Below are 16,673 nucleotides of genomic sequence, written 5' to 3' on the forward strand. Positions count from 1 at the left end.
GACTCTACCGCGACGACGGACTAGCCATCACCAACGCCACACCCAGAGCCACCGAAAACCTAAAAAAGGAACTATGCCGCATCTTCAACAACAACGGACTCCGAATCACCATTGAGGCAAACAAACAAGTTGTCAATTTCCTAGACGTCACCCTCGACCTAAAACGTAATGCACACCAGCCTTATACAAAGCCGAACTCCTCGCTACAATATGTCCACCGTGAGAGCAACCACCCGCCCTCCATCACCAAGAACATCCCTGCTGGTATCAACAGACGCCTATCTGCCCTATCTTCAGACCAAGCCTCCTTTGACCAGACCGCGCCACCTTACCAGAAAGCACTCGACGATAGCGGATACAACTACACGCTACGCTACGAACCCAACACCGTAACCAACCGTAAAACCCGCAAACGCAACAACATCCTATGGTACAACCCGCCCTTCAGCAAGAACACCAGCACCAACATCGGCCACAGATTCCTCACCCTGATAGACAAACACTTCCCGAAAGACAACCACCTCCGTAAAATCTTCAACAGAAACACCATCAAAATCAGTTACAGCTGCATGAACAACACCAAACAGATCATCGACAACCACAACAAGCGCATCATCACCGCATCGTCGGCTACCGAGACCGCCAGCTCCGCCCCTACCACTACCAACAACAAGACATGCAACTGCCGACAGAAAGACACCTGCCCTCTAGACGGAAACTGCCTACAGACATCTGTTATCTACCAAGCTACCGTAACTCGAAAAGACAACAACACCTCGGAAACATACGTCGGGCTCACTGAAAACAGCTTCAAGACCAGGTACAGAAACCACACCGCATCATTCCGACACGCCAAACACAGAAACTCCACCGAACTCAGCAAACACGTCTGGACTCTCAAGGACAGCATGATTGAGTACTTTATTTCATGGCGCATTCTTTCTTCCCACTCCGCCTACAACAGTACCACTAAGCGTTGCAACCTCTGCCTCAAGGAAAAGCTGACGATCATCTGCCAACCCAAACTATCAACTCTAAATAAACGCAATGAACTCGTGTCCTCGTGCCGCCACAGAAACAAAGCCCTGCTACGAAACAATTAGAACTGTTAATCCCGTCACCGTTAAATTTTCGCGCTATCAATTTTTCACACGTTCCGCACTGTTAGTTTTCGCCCCGCATATTTAATGTAACTCGCTATTGTTCCTCTTACCGCCTTAGCTAAAACTATCAGTCTATTATTATGTAAATTTCAATGTTAATAGTATATATACGATGGTAGGAATATTCTCATTAAATCCCCTGATGAGTGGGCAACCACGAAACAGACCTGTAGGGAAACCTATGTAGTTTGTATTTTTCTCAAACCAACACTATACACCGCTCTACTTTCGAGTATTGAGCACTTTCTATGAAAGCCTTCAACCATCATTTTATATATATATATGTAATGTATAATTAACAGTGATATTTAAAAAATGAATTTTAAACTAATTATAAATTAAATGCTTCTTTAAAATATGCTTCTTTAAAAAAAGGAATTTTAAACTAATTATAAATTAAATGCTTCTTTAAAAACGTGAGTCTTAAGGCATTGCTTGAAAGTATTAAGATTTTGTATTGTCCTTAAGTGAAATGGCAACTCATTCCATAGTTTAGGAGCCGCAATCGAAAAAGCGCGGTCACCATAGGTCTTCAAATTGCCCCGTTTGACCTGAAGGTATTGTTGAGAAGCAGACCGTAGTGATCGGGAATGAGTTTTATACTTGCATAGATCTTTAATATATGGTGGAGCCATTTTATTGAGAGATTTAAAAACGGTCAGTAAAACTTAAAAAATTATCCGGTACTTTACTGGTAACCAGTGGAGATCTTGCAGGATAGGTGTTACATGCTCAGTCTTTTTTGTTAAGCTGATAATACGAGCAGCTGTGTTTTGAATAAGTTGTAATTTATGAATTTGGTAGTCAGGTAATCCATAAAGGAGGGAATTGCAATAGTCTAGTTTTGAACTGATAAAGGCATGTATAAGTATTTCTGTGGAATTCTTGTCAATTCTTCCTAATTTTGCCAATATTTCTGAGGTGGAATCTTGCAGATTTACATACTGTTTTGAGATGATCTTCAAAAGAAAGATACTTATCAAGAATTACTCCCAGATTCCACCTTTACATGTTCAAGACTAGGGGCAGGACAGAACTTGGAGGAAAAAAGAATAAGTTCTGATTTATCATGATTTAGTTTTAGCCCATTATGCACCATCCAGGCATTGATCTCATGAACACAACATTCAACTTTAGTTTTAGCCATCAAAAGTTCATCTTGTGAATTACCTCGAAAAGAAACGTAAAGTTGTGAATCATCCGCATAAAGGTGGTATAGAATGCCATGTCGTGCTATGATCTGAGCAATGGGCGAAGTATAGGCAAGATAGAGTAGCGGGCCTAGGACAGAGCTCTGAGGAACACCTCGTTCCAGGCTACGCAAAGATGACTTGCAGTTCTCAACCCGTACATACAGTTTGCGGGATGTAAGGTATGAGCGGAACCAAGCGAGAACATTGCCAGTCAGGCCATAACTCAATGAGAGACGTGAAAGAAGAATGGAATGATCAACGGTATCAAATGCCGCCGACAGGTCAAGCAGTAGCATCAATACCAAGTTTCAACCATCAATAGCACATAAGATGTCATTCTGCACCTTAATAAGAGCTGTCTCCGTGGAATGGAATTTCTTATAAGAAGATTGGAGGGAAAAATCCAAATTATTGCTAACTATATGCTTTGTCAATTGTTCAGCAACAGCTTTTTTGATCACCTTAGAAACCATCGGTAGGTTAGAGACTGGACGAAAGTTAGGGTAAAGTAGGTGATTGGCATTGTGCTTTTTCAATGAAGGGTGAAGTTCAGCAACTTTTATTGGGTCAGGCATTACACCTGATGAAAGCGAGGCATTACCAATCCAGGTTATTATAGGAAGGAGTGTACTAAAGCATCCCTTTAAGAGGGAGGCCGGCAAAGGATCAAGATTACAAGACTTCGATATAGGCTTGTGAGCTAGGATCTTAACATCATCTTCTGAAATTACATCAAATTCACTCATTTCCACTGTACACGTATGGTCACAATAAGGGTTGGGGCCAACCATGGTTTGCTGTTCCATTAGATCTAGATGGATTTTAGATATTTTTTCATTAAAGAAATCAGCAAAGTTGTTGGCTAACACCTCACTAGAGGATGCAACTGGGTAATATTGAACTGACTCAAGAAGTTTGTTAATGATTTTGAAAAGAACCTTTTGATCCAAAGAATGCTCCTGTATGATCGATGTGTAGTATGAGGTCTTAAGTGAATCAATAAGATTATAGACTACCCCACACTGGTAGCATAATTAGCACGGTCAGTTGGAAGACCAGTGGAAGCCCATTTTCTCTCTAAGCGCCGTCTCTTTCTCTTTTCCTCAGAGACCTCGGGTGTATACCAGGCAGCTTTTGGGCGAATGGTAACAAGTTTCGCCTTTACTGGGGCATGCTTGTCTAACAGTGCATTAAGGGTGTTGTCATACTTTATAACTAGGTTATTAATATTCACTTGTTGGTTTTGAAAAAGTTCAGATTTGAGAAGGTCTTCAGAAAGTTGGTCTATGTCAACCGATCGAAGCTTTCTGAAATTCACGACTTTCTTCGCAAACTGTGGTTTGCAAAGGTCAAGTTCACAGTGTATGGCATGGTGGTCAGAAATCATCGGGTTCCGGACAGAAATCCCTTTGATGATGTCATCATCAGACCTAGTTATTACAAGGTCTAGGGTGTGGCCATCTTTATGCGTTATGCCTTTGACGTGCTGCTTTAGGTCAAATGCATCTAATATGTTGGAAAACTTTTTAGCATATCTGTCATTAGCATCATCCATGATGATAGTTAAGAGTACTAAGCCTTTGCATAAAAAATTCGTAATGAAATGGCCTTTCATTACTTGATTTTATTTAGATTTTTTTAATTACAACTCATGACTCCCAGAGATGAAGACAGTGTTCTCATAGTAAGGTGCTCGGCTCATGCGTCACGAATTGTGTAGAAATCATCTAGAAAGCGCATTCAGTCTAGCGCCCTTTGTATCCCGGTCGCGGCTGACTGCTTTTGATCGGAATTTGCATTACCACGCAGATATGCGCATGAATGAGACACGCATACTTTTAACAAACTTTGCTTTTACATCAAGTTGATTGAAACCTCCTGATCCAGGTCTTTAGGTGTCCGTGTACAACCATGAGGTTTATATCGCAGCTTTGTTTGTTCATTGTTACTTTGTTGGCCCTAGTCTCACCAGTAGCAGGTAGGTAAATATTCCCACAATCGTACTAAAGTGATTTTTATAAAACTGTGCAAAAAACTGGTAGAGTCAGAGTATAAGACGTGAATCCAACAGTAAAGAGAGCAAAGACATTAGAGTGCAACAGTACTGAATAAGCTTAAGGGTATTCCATTGATTAATGAGAAACACTCTAACAATGTAGGCTCACATACTATTCTATAACTCAATGACGATATCTCTATTAGACGTTGTTCAATGCTAGTAAATGGGCAATTTTTTGTGCTAGACCAAAACACAACCGTTAAACTCTATACTGAATAGCATAGACAGACTTTATCAATACTGTATTTTTCTAAAAAGAATCGTCGAAGTTTACACCAGCCTAATGGTGAATTATTATCAATATTATTAAGAATTATGAATTATATAAATAATAAACTTTAATGTCCCATCAATTTCGCATCGAATTTCACTGTTTGTTTTCTAGTCTTCGTATAACACACATAGTTCGTAACATCGGTCATCTACTAAAAACGAATAATAATATAATATGATATAATATAATCTAGCTGCCTTGTGCGTGTATCTAAAACTGACGTGATCGGGTTAAGTGGGGATTAAGGAGTAGTTCAATCAAATGTCATTAATAAGAAAATATAATTTCTTATGATCATAAATAATGTCATTGCATTGTGATGACGTCATGTGTTTTGTTGCCATAGCGATGAGCAAGTATGAAGTGATCGTGCTAATTGTTGCCATTGGGATCGCTGTGTTGGTGATAGCTCTTCTTATTTTGATCTGCTTTACTCTTCGCTTCTACAGACAGTGAGTACACCACGTGACCACACGTGACCACTTACTAAGAGGGTGGGGGAGGGGAGAGGAGTTTGCTTCCCTTTGACAGATGTTTGTGTTTTATTGGTTCCGTGCAACGATTATTATCTTACTATGTACTATAGCCATCATATAATCATTCTCATCATTGAATATAATAGCAAATTCCATGAGCTTATATTAAAAGGAAATCTTTTTTCAACAGAATGAAGAAGTGACCTGCGGTTAAATTGAGACGAGGAAGATTGATAGAATGGTAGGACTTAGTTTAGTACTTCTTTGAGTACTATCTGTATAAAGCAACACGATCTAGGAAAGTTATGAAGTCTTGACAAAGTACGAGTTTTACAATTTTCATCGTTTTATTTTTCATTGCTTTTTCTTGACATTATTTTTGTTGTCACACGTTAAATATTGTCATCTCTTTTATATTGGCCCCCCAGCGATCATTGGAAGTGTGTTCGTCTCATGAAATTCATTGTTTTAATTTTAATTTCCGTTGTATGTTTCTCCTTCAGATGCACGACACCACAAAAACATTACGCACTAGTCAAGTACCCGGATGCAAGTACCCGGATGCAACAGCTGACTCACACGCGCATACCAACAACTAATATAGGGCGGGGTTTTCTACGCTAGAACAATTCATATTTTTGTAACATATTTTTGTAAAATAAAATACATATATTGTACCTAATAACTTAGTAATTGAGTCATTTAGCCTCTGTCTAGCTTTCATTTTATCGTCAAAGTTAAAAAAGTGTGAAAAAGCATCCATCGGCTAATAGATTTCCATCGGCTAATTTGAGGAAGCCAATGGGATATTTTGCTTGGTAAATCAAGTATTAAACATTTTTTAGATGGTTATTTTAAACACATTATATCCCTTCCAATATTAAATGAAAACAAAGGTGTGGCTGACGAGGGTAGTAAGCACGGCCATGTATTTTATTTTTTGCCCATAATCAGTAGAAAAAAGACAGTGTTGAGGTCAACAGAATACGGTAAATTGAATGGAATCAACCGAATTGAAAGATAAACAGAATAACAGAATACGGTAAATTGAATGGAATCGACCGAATTGAAAGATATGGAATGCTGATAATCCACACAAAAAATGTAACCTACTTCTCAATAGCCCGATATGCACACTTGCAAGGGATTTGTTAGAGGGGGTTTAGTGCCCCCCCCCCCCCCCCCCACCCCAAGAAAAGTTTGGAGTTTTTGCTCCTGCATTTTTTTCTCCTAGGGGTTCAAATTTCCGCATTTCCCGTAAACGTTATACGTGAACGTTCCTCATTCGGAATAACCACCTCCTACTTAATCGGAAGGTCGACTCTATAAAAGAAATTTGTTTAGCACCAAAGAAAATCCTATGTGGGGGAAGTTTCGTACAATCACATGACATTGGGATTTTGGCTATGGTTCTTACATAGTTGTTAACTTGACTATCAAACTGTGAACAAGTTACAAGAGTTATTTGCAGCAATAAAAATCAGAAGCAACAGATCTTGAAGTCTTGCATCCTTAGAGGCTTTCTTAATAAAATGCACATAAGCTACAATCCGTGCCTAAACTAATGGACCCATTCAACGATGATACATCTTCACAGAATCCCACAATCATGTGTCACACAGATAAATACTCCCCTTCCCCCCCCCCCGTGCAAATGTTGGGCGCCTTTCATTAGTATGCGGTTGCGGTAGTTTCAGGCCTACGTGAACAACATTTGTTCAGGGGGGGGAGGGGGAAATAGGCGTGCCTGTCAAGAGGTTAACCGGTATGCACCCATTGTCGCAAATGGGGGCACCGATTTTGCGAAATAGGTCAACAGTTTTTGTGGGGGTTGTAGCGACTATATAGTTTTTAAGGGCATGTGCCCTCCATTTTGTTCTTTTAACGTAGAGCCTATTGCTGTTTAGTTTTTCTTAAGCAACACATACAAATAATCAATGCGACACAATTAAATAACACACTCCCCTCCCCTCTCCACATCCCTCCCCTCTGGGTACGGGCTTGGGTCTATATTACAACATACAAACAATTCTTTAATTCAGCGCTGTTTAATTCAGATGTATTCAATTGTTTTGAGCCCTGCCTTTGTTCCTCAATTTCCTGTAATTTCCTTCAAGTTCTCGGCGAGAGTAGCGGCATCAATTCCGTCCATTCCCCAGTCCTCTTTGAACAGGCTTTTGGCGTTCTATGACAAACGAGCAAAACATAAAAACGCTATAATAAGGCTGTATAAGCCAATTGTAGGTTAATAATTGACATTAATCCATTCATTTAAACAATAACAAAGTGGCACGTACATAGCCTCCTCCGCAGGCCACTCGCATTGTAAAGAAAAGAAGAGAAAAAACGGGTTACCTGTGGGGAAATTGCGGAGTAGGGAGACTAAGGACAAATAGAGAGGGAAAGCCGGTTTCTCACTTCCGTATTTTTGCCACATTTTTATTTTGCCCAAATCAGTTTTTTTCTCTTTTTTTTTCTGCTCTTTGAGATACCTGTGGAGGGGCTAGCGTGTACATACCTCGTATTTGAGCGCCGCAAGCTTTTTGAGTTTCGCTCCGTTGACCTTATTTTGCTTGACCGTCCCGCTATATTCTCTGAAAAAAGAAATTGGAAGTGATCACAGAAGTTAGCGTGGCATGCTTGGGGGGGGGGGGGGGGAGGATTTAAACATTCCGTCCATTACCCATGGGGGGGACACCATGTTTTAAGCCACCATAATTTTTTTTTGTTTTGTGGCAAACCGAGCGCGACAGTGTCAGCAATGTTTGCTCATGTTTGCTTAACATGCTAATAAAATAACAGATCCATTCTATACTCACTCTAGTCCGAGGTTATTCATCCACGTGACGACTTGATTGACGTCCCAGTCAGAGACGTCAGTCTTCTTTGAAGGGCTTGCATCGACGACGTCTACGGAAATAAGCCTCGTGTATTATTCATAATGCTTCACTTGCATCATACTTGCAATTGGCTATATGCACCAAATGTTCTTTAACAGGAGCACGATAATTTTCAATCATGTGACTCTGTGTATTTAATTATGATGACGAATGATAATGAAATGGTATGGTAATGATGATGACGACATAAGCAATATGGAGATGGTATGAAAATGATATTTGAAACGTGTGACGATGTTGATGATGACGATATCAACGACGATGAAAAAGCTGGTGTGAGATATCGATATAATGATAACGACGAGGACGATGTTGAAATTATGATAAATGTTGCAGACAGGAATACTCAAATAGCTTTACTGACCTGCCTTCACAGGGCCGGATTTTCCCTTTTCCCCGATTTCCCTCATCAGCTTTTCGGCCGTTTCCCGGATATTGTTCCCAGGCGCGAAATTGAAGTAGAGTTTTGAGCCCATGATCATACCGAGCCAGCCGTCAGGTTTATACCCATTCTCCATCATCAGCGGGACGATGGGCTTCTTCTGGGTGTACGCATACTCCGCCTCTGAGAAATACATGGAGATAAAAACACTGCCCTCGAACTTGTGTGACATGATAAGGTGTTATTGTAAGTGCGTGACATAAGGATGGCGTTACTCACCCGATAAACAGGTCACAATCTTTTGGTAATTTCGTGACATGAGACGGCGTTACTCGCCCGATCTACAGCTAAATGTGTCCTTGCCACCCGGTCTGCAGTTACGCTGTAATTGTACCTCCGTGACATGAGGATGGCGTTACTCACCCGATCTGCAGTTAACGCTGTCCTTGTACTTGCGTGACGCACACATGAGAACAACTGCGGATTTCTCCACGGCGTTGGCCATGGCTTCGAGTGTAGAGCCTTCCATCTGGTCAATATCCATCCACACGTGATAACCGTTGGCTTGAAGAAGCTCCTTAACTTGAATCATCACGTCCTGAACATCCCATTGGTAGCTGATCATCACGTGACCTTCTGGCGCATGCGCAGTGGTAGATTTTGGGGCTTTTGATGCAGCAGTGGCGGCTAAATAAAGTAAGAAAAATGGACGATAAAAAGGAAGCCCATATGACTCAAATGCGGAGAATATAAAACATAAGACACTTGCACAGTTGGGCAAAAACACTGAATGAGAATATAAACAAAAACACTGAATGAGAATAAAAACATAAGACATTTGCACAGTTGGGCAAAAACACTGAAAGAGAATATAAAACATAAGACACTTGCACAGTTGGGCAAAAACACTGAAAGAGAATATAAAACATAAGACACTTGCACAGTTGGGCAAAATCACTGAATTCTTGCCTGCTTTTTGTGCTTTTTGTTTTCCTTCGATTTCCCACAGGGCGCCATTTGCATTTTTCTTCACTTTGCTGTTGCTGCTCTGACTCAGAATCCGCAAGTGATTCATTGCTTCGGTATCTTTGGCAATTTTAGCCCTGTTGTCACTGTCAAACGCCATCCTCCACAAAGCGAGAGCAGCATTTTCCCTCTCCTCGTCATCTTGAGCAGTCTTGAGCATGCGCACTAGCACAGGGATAGCACCATTCAAACCGATCTGAAAAGACATATGTGTTACATAATTCTACTTTATCAAAATATATAAATGTGCGTGATATACTTATATGATATATACTCATATTATCATCTTAAATCATGTCACATATCGCGCTGGTGTTAACTGACCAGTTTGTTGTTTTTGTCGTTTGATGCAATCTGCGCCAAACCATCTGCGAGCTCACTGGTGGAGAACCCGAGACATCTGCGTTGAGCGGTGTCTTGCGCCGCTCGATCCGTCAACTTGATCAGAAACTGGATCGGAGCTAAACAGAAGAAATCGAAGTATTGTCTTGCACTGGTCATAATGGCGCTGTTATTGTTTTCGTTGTCGATCCGATACACGAGAGCTAGCAAAGGCGGCGGCGGGAGGGAGGTACTTCTTTTCAGACCAGGTGGAGGGGAGCATGCTTGCACTGCACATTATTCTCGAATTGATACTAGCACAGGGGGGTCAGGCGCGTACCCTGGACCGGCTAGGGGGGCGCAGTCATAGGTTTCATATGGAAAAAGCACAGTATTTAAAGATTCCTTAAGAAATAACCAACTTTTTGGCAGTCAAGGGGTGGGTGAGCGCGCGCCCTGCGCATCCCCTGTGTACGCGCCTTGGGGGTACTTTCGTTCAGTATAAGGGGCAGGGGGTATACTTGCACTAGCCATGATGATGCTGTTATTGTTTTCATTTTCGATAAAATACCAGGAGTGGGTGCTTCCTTTCAGTCTAGGTGGGGAGGACATACTTGCGCTAGCCATGATGACGTTGTTATTGTTTTCGTCGATCAAATACGCGAGAGCCAGCAATGCCTTGGCCGAGTATACCGGCACATCGTCGGAAAGGTATGGCACCAACGCTTTTAGGCCATTGTTGTCAATCACCGTCTGTCGACATTCCGTTCGCTTTGAGAGATTATGCATGACCCCGAGGGCTCTTGACAGGATTTTACCGCGCACGGTGTACTTATCACAAGCTAGTGTTTTAGAATTCTGAAATAAAACAAAAAAGGCTAAAGGTCATGTACCTTATTACACTTAATTTTCGCGTCACTTTAATTTCGCGAATTTCGCGATTTTAAAAAATTCACAAAAATAAAGTGACGCGAAATCTAGGATGCACGAAAATGAAGTAAGTACACAAGAAGCCTTTGGGGAAATATTGGCCGTTTGATAAGCTTTATGAAAACACCTTGTCTAGTCATCTTATGTATAGATTTTTTTTTAAACTTAATTTAGCCCACGCATCTTTTTGTTACAATTGTTTCAGTTTTGATGATTACAGCACATCTTAATTCCACATGCTTTGCTTGATTTTATAATCCCAAAATCGCGAAATCGCGAAAATAAAGCTATCTGGTTTTTACGAAAATAGGAAAATCGCGAAATATCGCCATCCCAAAATCGCGAAATTTTGACGTCGCGAAAATTAAGTTTAATAGATGAAGATGAAGGGTCTCCTTGATTGCTCTTGTGTTACCTATCTGATTAGTTCATATTGCCTCGTATTTGGAGTGAAACCATTGAAATAGAATTGCTCTGTTTATTGCATGCAATTTTTCAGATACACATTGCCTTGTGAATCAGTACAATGCGACCGTGCCACGGGATTTATTTGCAAAAACCTACTACTCTTTATTGAGTTATCTAAACAATCAAACGTTCTTAAAAATACTAGTTCCTAACTGTATCTTTGGCTGTATCTTTTTTCTGCTCCAAGCCAGTGAAATCGAATCAAATTTTACCACACAGCATCACACTTCATACCCTTTCCTTCCATTTCCACTGATTTTTTCCTCCCCCCATCTCCCCACTCACTGCCCCTACCTCCATCATACGTAGACCAGATAGCCAGTGCTGAACAAATATTAAGAAAATGTAGCCAAAAATTGTCGTTTTTGACAAACGCGGTCTTCCAAGATGGCGGCCATGAAATTCATAGCTCCCACAGTTTTGTTTCTTCTTGCTGTGTCGTTGAGCCTCTGGTCTCCAAATTCTTCTGGAAAGATGGATAAACAAGCGAAGGTGCCTTCTGGGCAAACACTACTATCTTCGGCAAGCCTGGAGTCATTTTATCCAGGTGCATCAACTCGCCGATCGGCCATTTACAGTAGGCCACCATTTTGTCTTGCACTTTCGTTGCTGTTTATTAGTGGGTCTGTCGAGCTCAATCCTGGGCCAGTGTACAAGTCTCCTTGTGGTTTCTGCTCCAAGCCAGTGAAGTCGAATCAAGTGGGAGTCCAGTGTGATTCATGTGATAAGTGGTACCATGTTCGCTGTATGGACACGCCTACTGAGGTGTATCAAGGATTAAACAACTCTTACACGTCATGGATATGTTGCACTTGTGGGCTTCCAAACTTCTCATCTTCGCTGTTCAAGTCATCACCGATGTTTTCAAGCAGTAACTCATTTGGTCCATTATCTTAGTCGCCTATTGAAAACTTAGAGAACTCTACAAGCTTCTTCCCTACCCCACTCGCGACCTCTTCACCACTACAGGTCGAGACAGGCCATCCTCGTCTTTCATCACTCAAGAGCTTGTCGAGATCTTCCATCATGCGCCCTATTGACAGTCAGACTAAGAAAGGCTTTTCTCCAAAGATTCTGGTGTCCAACATTGATGGAGCAAGGTCAAAATCTGCAGAGCTTTCCTGTCTTTTGGAGGAGAACAAAATTGACATCTTACTTGCAACCAAAACTCACCTATCACCTCATGTAAACAGCTGCGAGATCCTGCCTCAGAATTTCCTCGTCTATCGCAAAGATCGCCCTTCCCACAAGGGTGGAGTCCTGATTGCGGTCAACAACAACTTGGTATCTATACCTCGCCCGGACCTCGACTCGGACTGTGAAATTATATGGTGTGAAGTGCTCATGGAGAAAGAGTCAATCCTACTTGGCTCCTATTATCGCCAAGAATCTAAAGGCATGGATTCTCTAGACGCTCTAGAGGTTTTTTTGCCCAAAGTCGTACAATCAGCTGGAAATCGCCACATCATTCTCACAGGGGACTTTAACTTACCATCTATAGACTGGGTTACGTCCAATGTGCCCTTTGGTTCAAAAGATGTAAACCTCTGCAGGCGTTTGCTTGATATTGCACATGATTTCCATCTTGAGCAGTTGGTCCATGAGCCTACAAGATACGGTCCCACTTCTGCTAACACTCTGGATTTGGTCTTTTCATCAAAACCTGACTTGCTTTCTGACATTCAAGTAATTCCGGGTGTAAGTGACCACGAACAGGTTGTTGCTCGTATTGACCGGTTTGTCGACCATGGTTTCTCACAGGAACGTAAAGTATTTGACTTCAACAAGGGAAACTTACAAGATTTCTGTCGGGACATGAAAGCTTTCGCTGCTTCCTTCATGCGAAATTGCTCTCAGCGCTCCGTTCATTAAAACTGGCAAATATTGAAGACCACGATTCTTTCCCTTGCCAATAAACACTATCCTGTGAAAATCCTGAAGCCTCAACGGAAAAACCAATTGTTTGACAGATCCCTACAGCGTGCATGTCGTAAAAAAACATCGCTTATTTAAAAGGGCTAAATCAATCAATACAGCAGCCGCATCGGGAGCCTATCGACACCAGCGTAAATTTGCCACCAACGCCATAAATTCAGGAAGTAAATAAAATCGCCATAAATTTTGGAAGTATATTAAATCGAAGAGGCAAAACTCTGTTGGAATACCTGCCCTGCGGCCAAATGATACTACCACCCTAACGGCTCCAAAGGAAAAGACAGAAGCTTTAAATGGTTACTTTCAATCTGTCTTTAAGACGGACGCCCCAAACGAGCCCCTTCCTGTCTTGGCTTCTTGGCGAAATCTGCGTGACTGTAAATGGAATTGTCAAGCTTTTAAGTCGGCAGAAACCCAACAAAGCATGTGGCCCGGACCAGGTGTCTGCACGAATTCTGAAGCTTGCTCCAGATGAAACCGCAGTAATCTTGAGGGAGACGTTCCAACAATCTCTGAGCTCTGGCGTGGTGCCTAGTGACTGGAAACATGCTCTCGGTCAACTCCAGCAAACCACAGGCCTATCTCATTGACATGTATATCTTGTAAGCTACTGGAACACATTGCAGCAAGTCATGTGATGAATCATCTGGAAGCCAACGGCCTTCTCTCTCCCTTCCAACATGGTTTCAGGCAACGCCATTCCTTTGAAACTCAACTGCTTCTCACTTATAACGTTCTGGCAATTGCTATGGATAAAAAACAACAAACTGATCTTCTACTTCTGGATTTCTCAAAAGCGTCTACCCGGTCTCACACTCGCGTCTTTTAATAAAGCTTCAACACTATGGGATTTCTGGTCAAGTGTACTACTGGCTGGAGGATTTCCTCAAGAACAGGACACAATCAGTTGTTGTTGACGGGGAGCACTCTTCGCCTGCCATTGTAACCTCAGGCATGCCTCAAGGGTCAGTGGTTGGTCCTTGTTATTCCTCTTTTATATCAACGACCTTCCAGACGGAATTAACGGCAAAATAAGACTCTTTGCTAATGACTGTGCCCTCTACCTCCACCTGACATCCGATGAATCTCCCTCCCACCTTCAGCAAGACTTGAACAAACTCGCCGCATGGTCCAAAACTTGGAAGATGGACTTTAATCCTTCAAAGTGCTGTGTTCTGCGCATAACAAACAAAAGATCTACCATCCACGCAGATTACTTCCTGTACGGGTCCAAGCTGGAGGAGCGAGAGAGTCATCCCTACCTCGGTGTGCAGTTCTCAAATGATCAATGGAACAGTCACGTAGACCACATAACTCTTAAAGCATCTCGCACTCTTAACCTAGTTAGACGGAATTTATATAGTTGTTCTAAAGTAGTATAAGCCCGCGCCTACTGTTCCTTAGTGCGCCCGACGTTGTCCTACGCGTCAGCTGTGTGGGTCCCTACACTCAGAAGAACATTAACAAGATCGAGATGGTCCAGAGGCGCGCAGCCCGTTTTGTATATAGTAACTATTCTCGCTATGTTAGTGCTTTTATCAGTGATCTCAAGTGGCCAGAGCTCTACCTTATAAGGAAACAGGATCGTCTTTGCATGTTGTATAAAATTGTTAATGGCCTTGTAACTATATCTCTCCCTGACCACCTTAGTTATTGCTCGTCCGTCACTCGTTGTAATCACCCGTTTAAACTTAATGTTCTTGCCCCCCGTACAGATGTTTACAAGTTTTCTTTTTTCCTAATACTGTTTCGGATTGGAACAGCCTTCCGGCACACGTCGCTGGTGCCGGTTCGTTAGATTCATTCAAGACCTTGGTCTCTCAATGGAGCTGTGTAGCATGTTGTAATGTATTAGTTTAATCTTGTTTGTTCATGTATTTTTATTTATCTTGGTGTAATGCAACTTAGCTTAACCGAGCATTAAAACTGAAACTGAAACTGAAAAAAAACTACCATATAAGGGAACTAATGTATCCCTTATTTGGAAAAATTGCATGATTCTTGACATTTTTTAGGTTGCCGTACCGCAGGTGCTTCGTAAACTTTATGACTTGTAAACAGAAGAGAAAACAGTTACTCTGACCATCTTTAGTCAACGGAGAAAGTATTTGAAAAGAAACTAAAATTCCTCGGTACTAGACCCCAAAACGACAACGTTTTCTTCGTATGAACGCAAGACTAGTTCCAGTACCGCGCGGTTAAACCAGCCTTTTTGTTTTAAAATGGCGGCTTTTTACCGGCGAACCGTCACATTTTGGCGAATGCTTAGATAACTAGCGCAAAGCTAAGGCTATAATTTTCTTCACGACTCCCTCATTATCAAACAAATCTGTTATCTTTTGTACAGTATGGTTTTAATGATGTACAGTAGGTCAAAACAGCGACCGATGTCAGCCTTCCGTACCTTTACTCGAACGATTCAACACTACGATTGTGATTGTTTTCGCCAGAGCGCATGCGCATACGTTATTCAGCACTGTCGACCAGATAGTGATTAATAAGTTGTACACCACCCTTCCCTCCCACCTTGAGTCCCCGCTCCCACCCTTCCATCGTCTTCCTTTATACATACCACATACTGCTTCATGGCGGGCGTACAACTTTTGAGTGACGTTACCATGTCAACCAACACAGGAATCAGGCCACCTTTCTCGCAAGCGATACAGAAAGGATCGCTCAAGTCACTGAAATTGATGGCGCATAGGGCGAGTGTACTGATCACTTCCTGAGGTTTCTGGACAGACGACTAGAAGAGAGGCAATGATAGCAATGAATGGTGGGTGTACAGCAAGGAAAGGGGGACGGCTAGAAGAGGGCAATAATGGCAAAGAATGTGGGTACAGCAAAGGGTACAAAACGCACTCAAAGTATCGAAATTCGAGGTTTTGTGCAAGAACATTAGTCAATAAAGATGGTCACCAAAATATTTTTTTCTTCGCATTTCTTTAATTAAGCTAAAGAGAACGATTGCCAGTAATTGAGTATTTGTGCGCTGTTTACATTATCAAGGTTTTTATGAAATCTGGCAGGAATAAAATAGGGCTGAGAACATTAAGTATTCATAACATAAAGAATCCATTCAATTGTAGCTAGTAAACAAAAATCTTCATTTAAATAATTTTCTTACCTCTTCATTCGTGTAACACTTGCCCTTGGTGAAAGATGTCAACTTCTTGCATATATCAGCTATCACTTTAGGAAACTCCAACGCAGCTACGAATTTTGACAATTTTAAAGTCTGCTTTTTTACTTTTTCATCCAAGTACAGGCGTGACAAGCTAGTTGCCGGAGCTCCACAGTGTTTAATGATGTCTTCGCCGGAGGATGATTTAGTCTTCAACACCTTACAGTTTTCATAAGCGCTGTTGAACTTGGCCTCGTAGTCAGGGTACTTTTTGACGAAGCTTTTCAAGGTTGCACCGTCGTCTGGCATGATTTAACAGCGGATTGCAATCGGTACCTTGCAAGTTTGAAAGAAATATTCAACTACGGTCTATGGACTTGTGTTATGCAGGATTAGCAGATGAGCTGTGAGGGCTAAATTCG

At 41.7% G+C, this 16,673-nt stretch overlaps 1 protein-coding gene and 1 long non-coding RNA gene across 2 annotated transcripts; one reads left to right on the forward strand and one right to left on the reverse strand.

The window, feature by feature from the left end:
* Window positions 1–4,154: 4,154 nt before the first annotated feature.
* LOC116612527 lies at window positions 4,155–5,847 on the forward strand. Its single transcript, XR_004293949.2, has 4 exons — window positions 4,155–4,334; window positions 5,036–5,141; window positions 5,356–5,406; window positions 5,669–5,847. It is a non-coding gene; the product is annotated as an uncharacterized LOC116612527 (long non-coding RNA).
* A 1,347-nt stretch (window positions 5,848–7,194) lies between these two features.
* LOC5504951 lies at window positions 7,195–16,673 on the reverse strand. Its single transcript, XM_048728326.1, has 10 exons — window positions 16,255–16,673; window positions 15,700–15,873; window positions 10,409–10,652; window positions 9,798–9,934; window positions 9,417–9,669; window positions 8,871–9,134; window positions 8,430–8,630; window positions 7,985–8,075; window positions 7,684–7,759; window positions 7,195–7,350 (listed from the first exon to the last, which is right to left on the reverse strand). The coding sequence occupies exons 1-10, from the start codon at window positions 16,558–16,560 to the stop codon at window positions 7,258–7,260; spliced, it is 1,839 nt and encodes a 612-aa protein (XP_048584283.1). The 5' UTR covers window positions 16,561–16,673; the 3' UTR covers window positions 7,195–7,257.

This window comes from Nematostella vectensis, chromosome 1, assembly GCF_932526225.1.
Source record: "Nematostella vectensis chromosome 1, jaNemVect1.1, whole genome shotgun sequence".
Taxonomy (NCBI): domain Eukaryota; kingdom Metazoa; phylum Cnidaria; class Anthozoa; order Actiniaria; family Edwardsiidae; genus Nematostella; species Nematostella vectensis.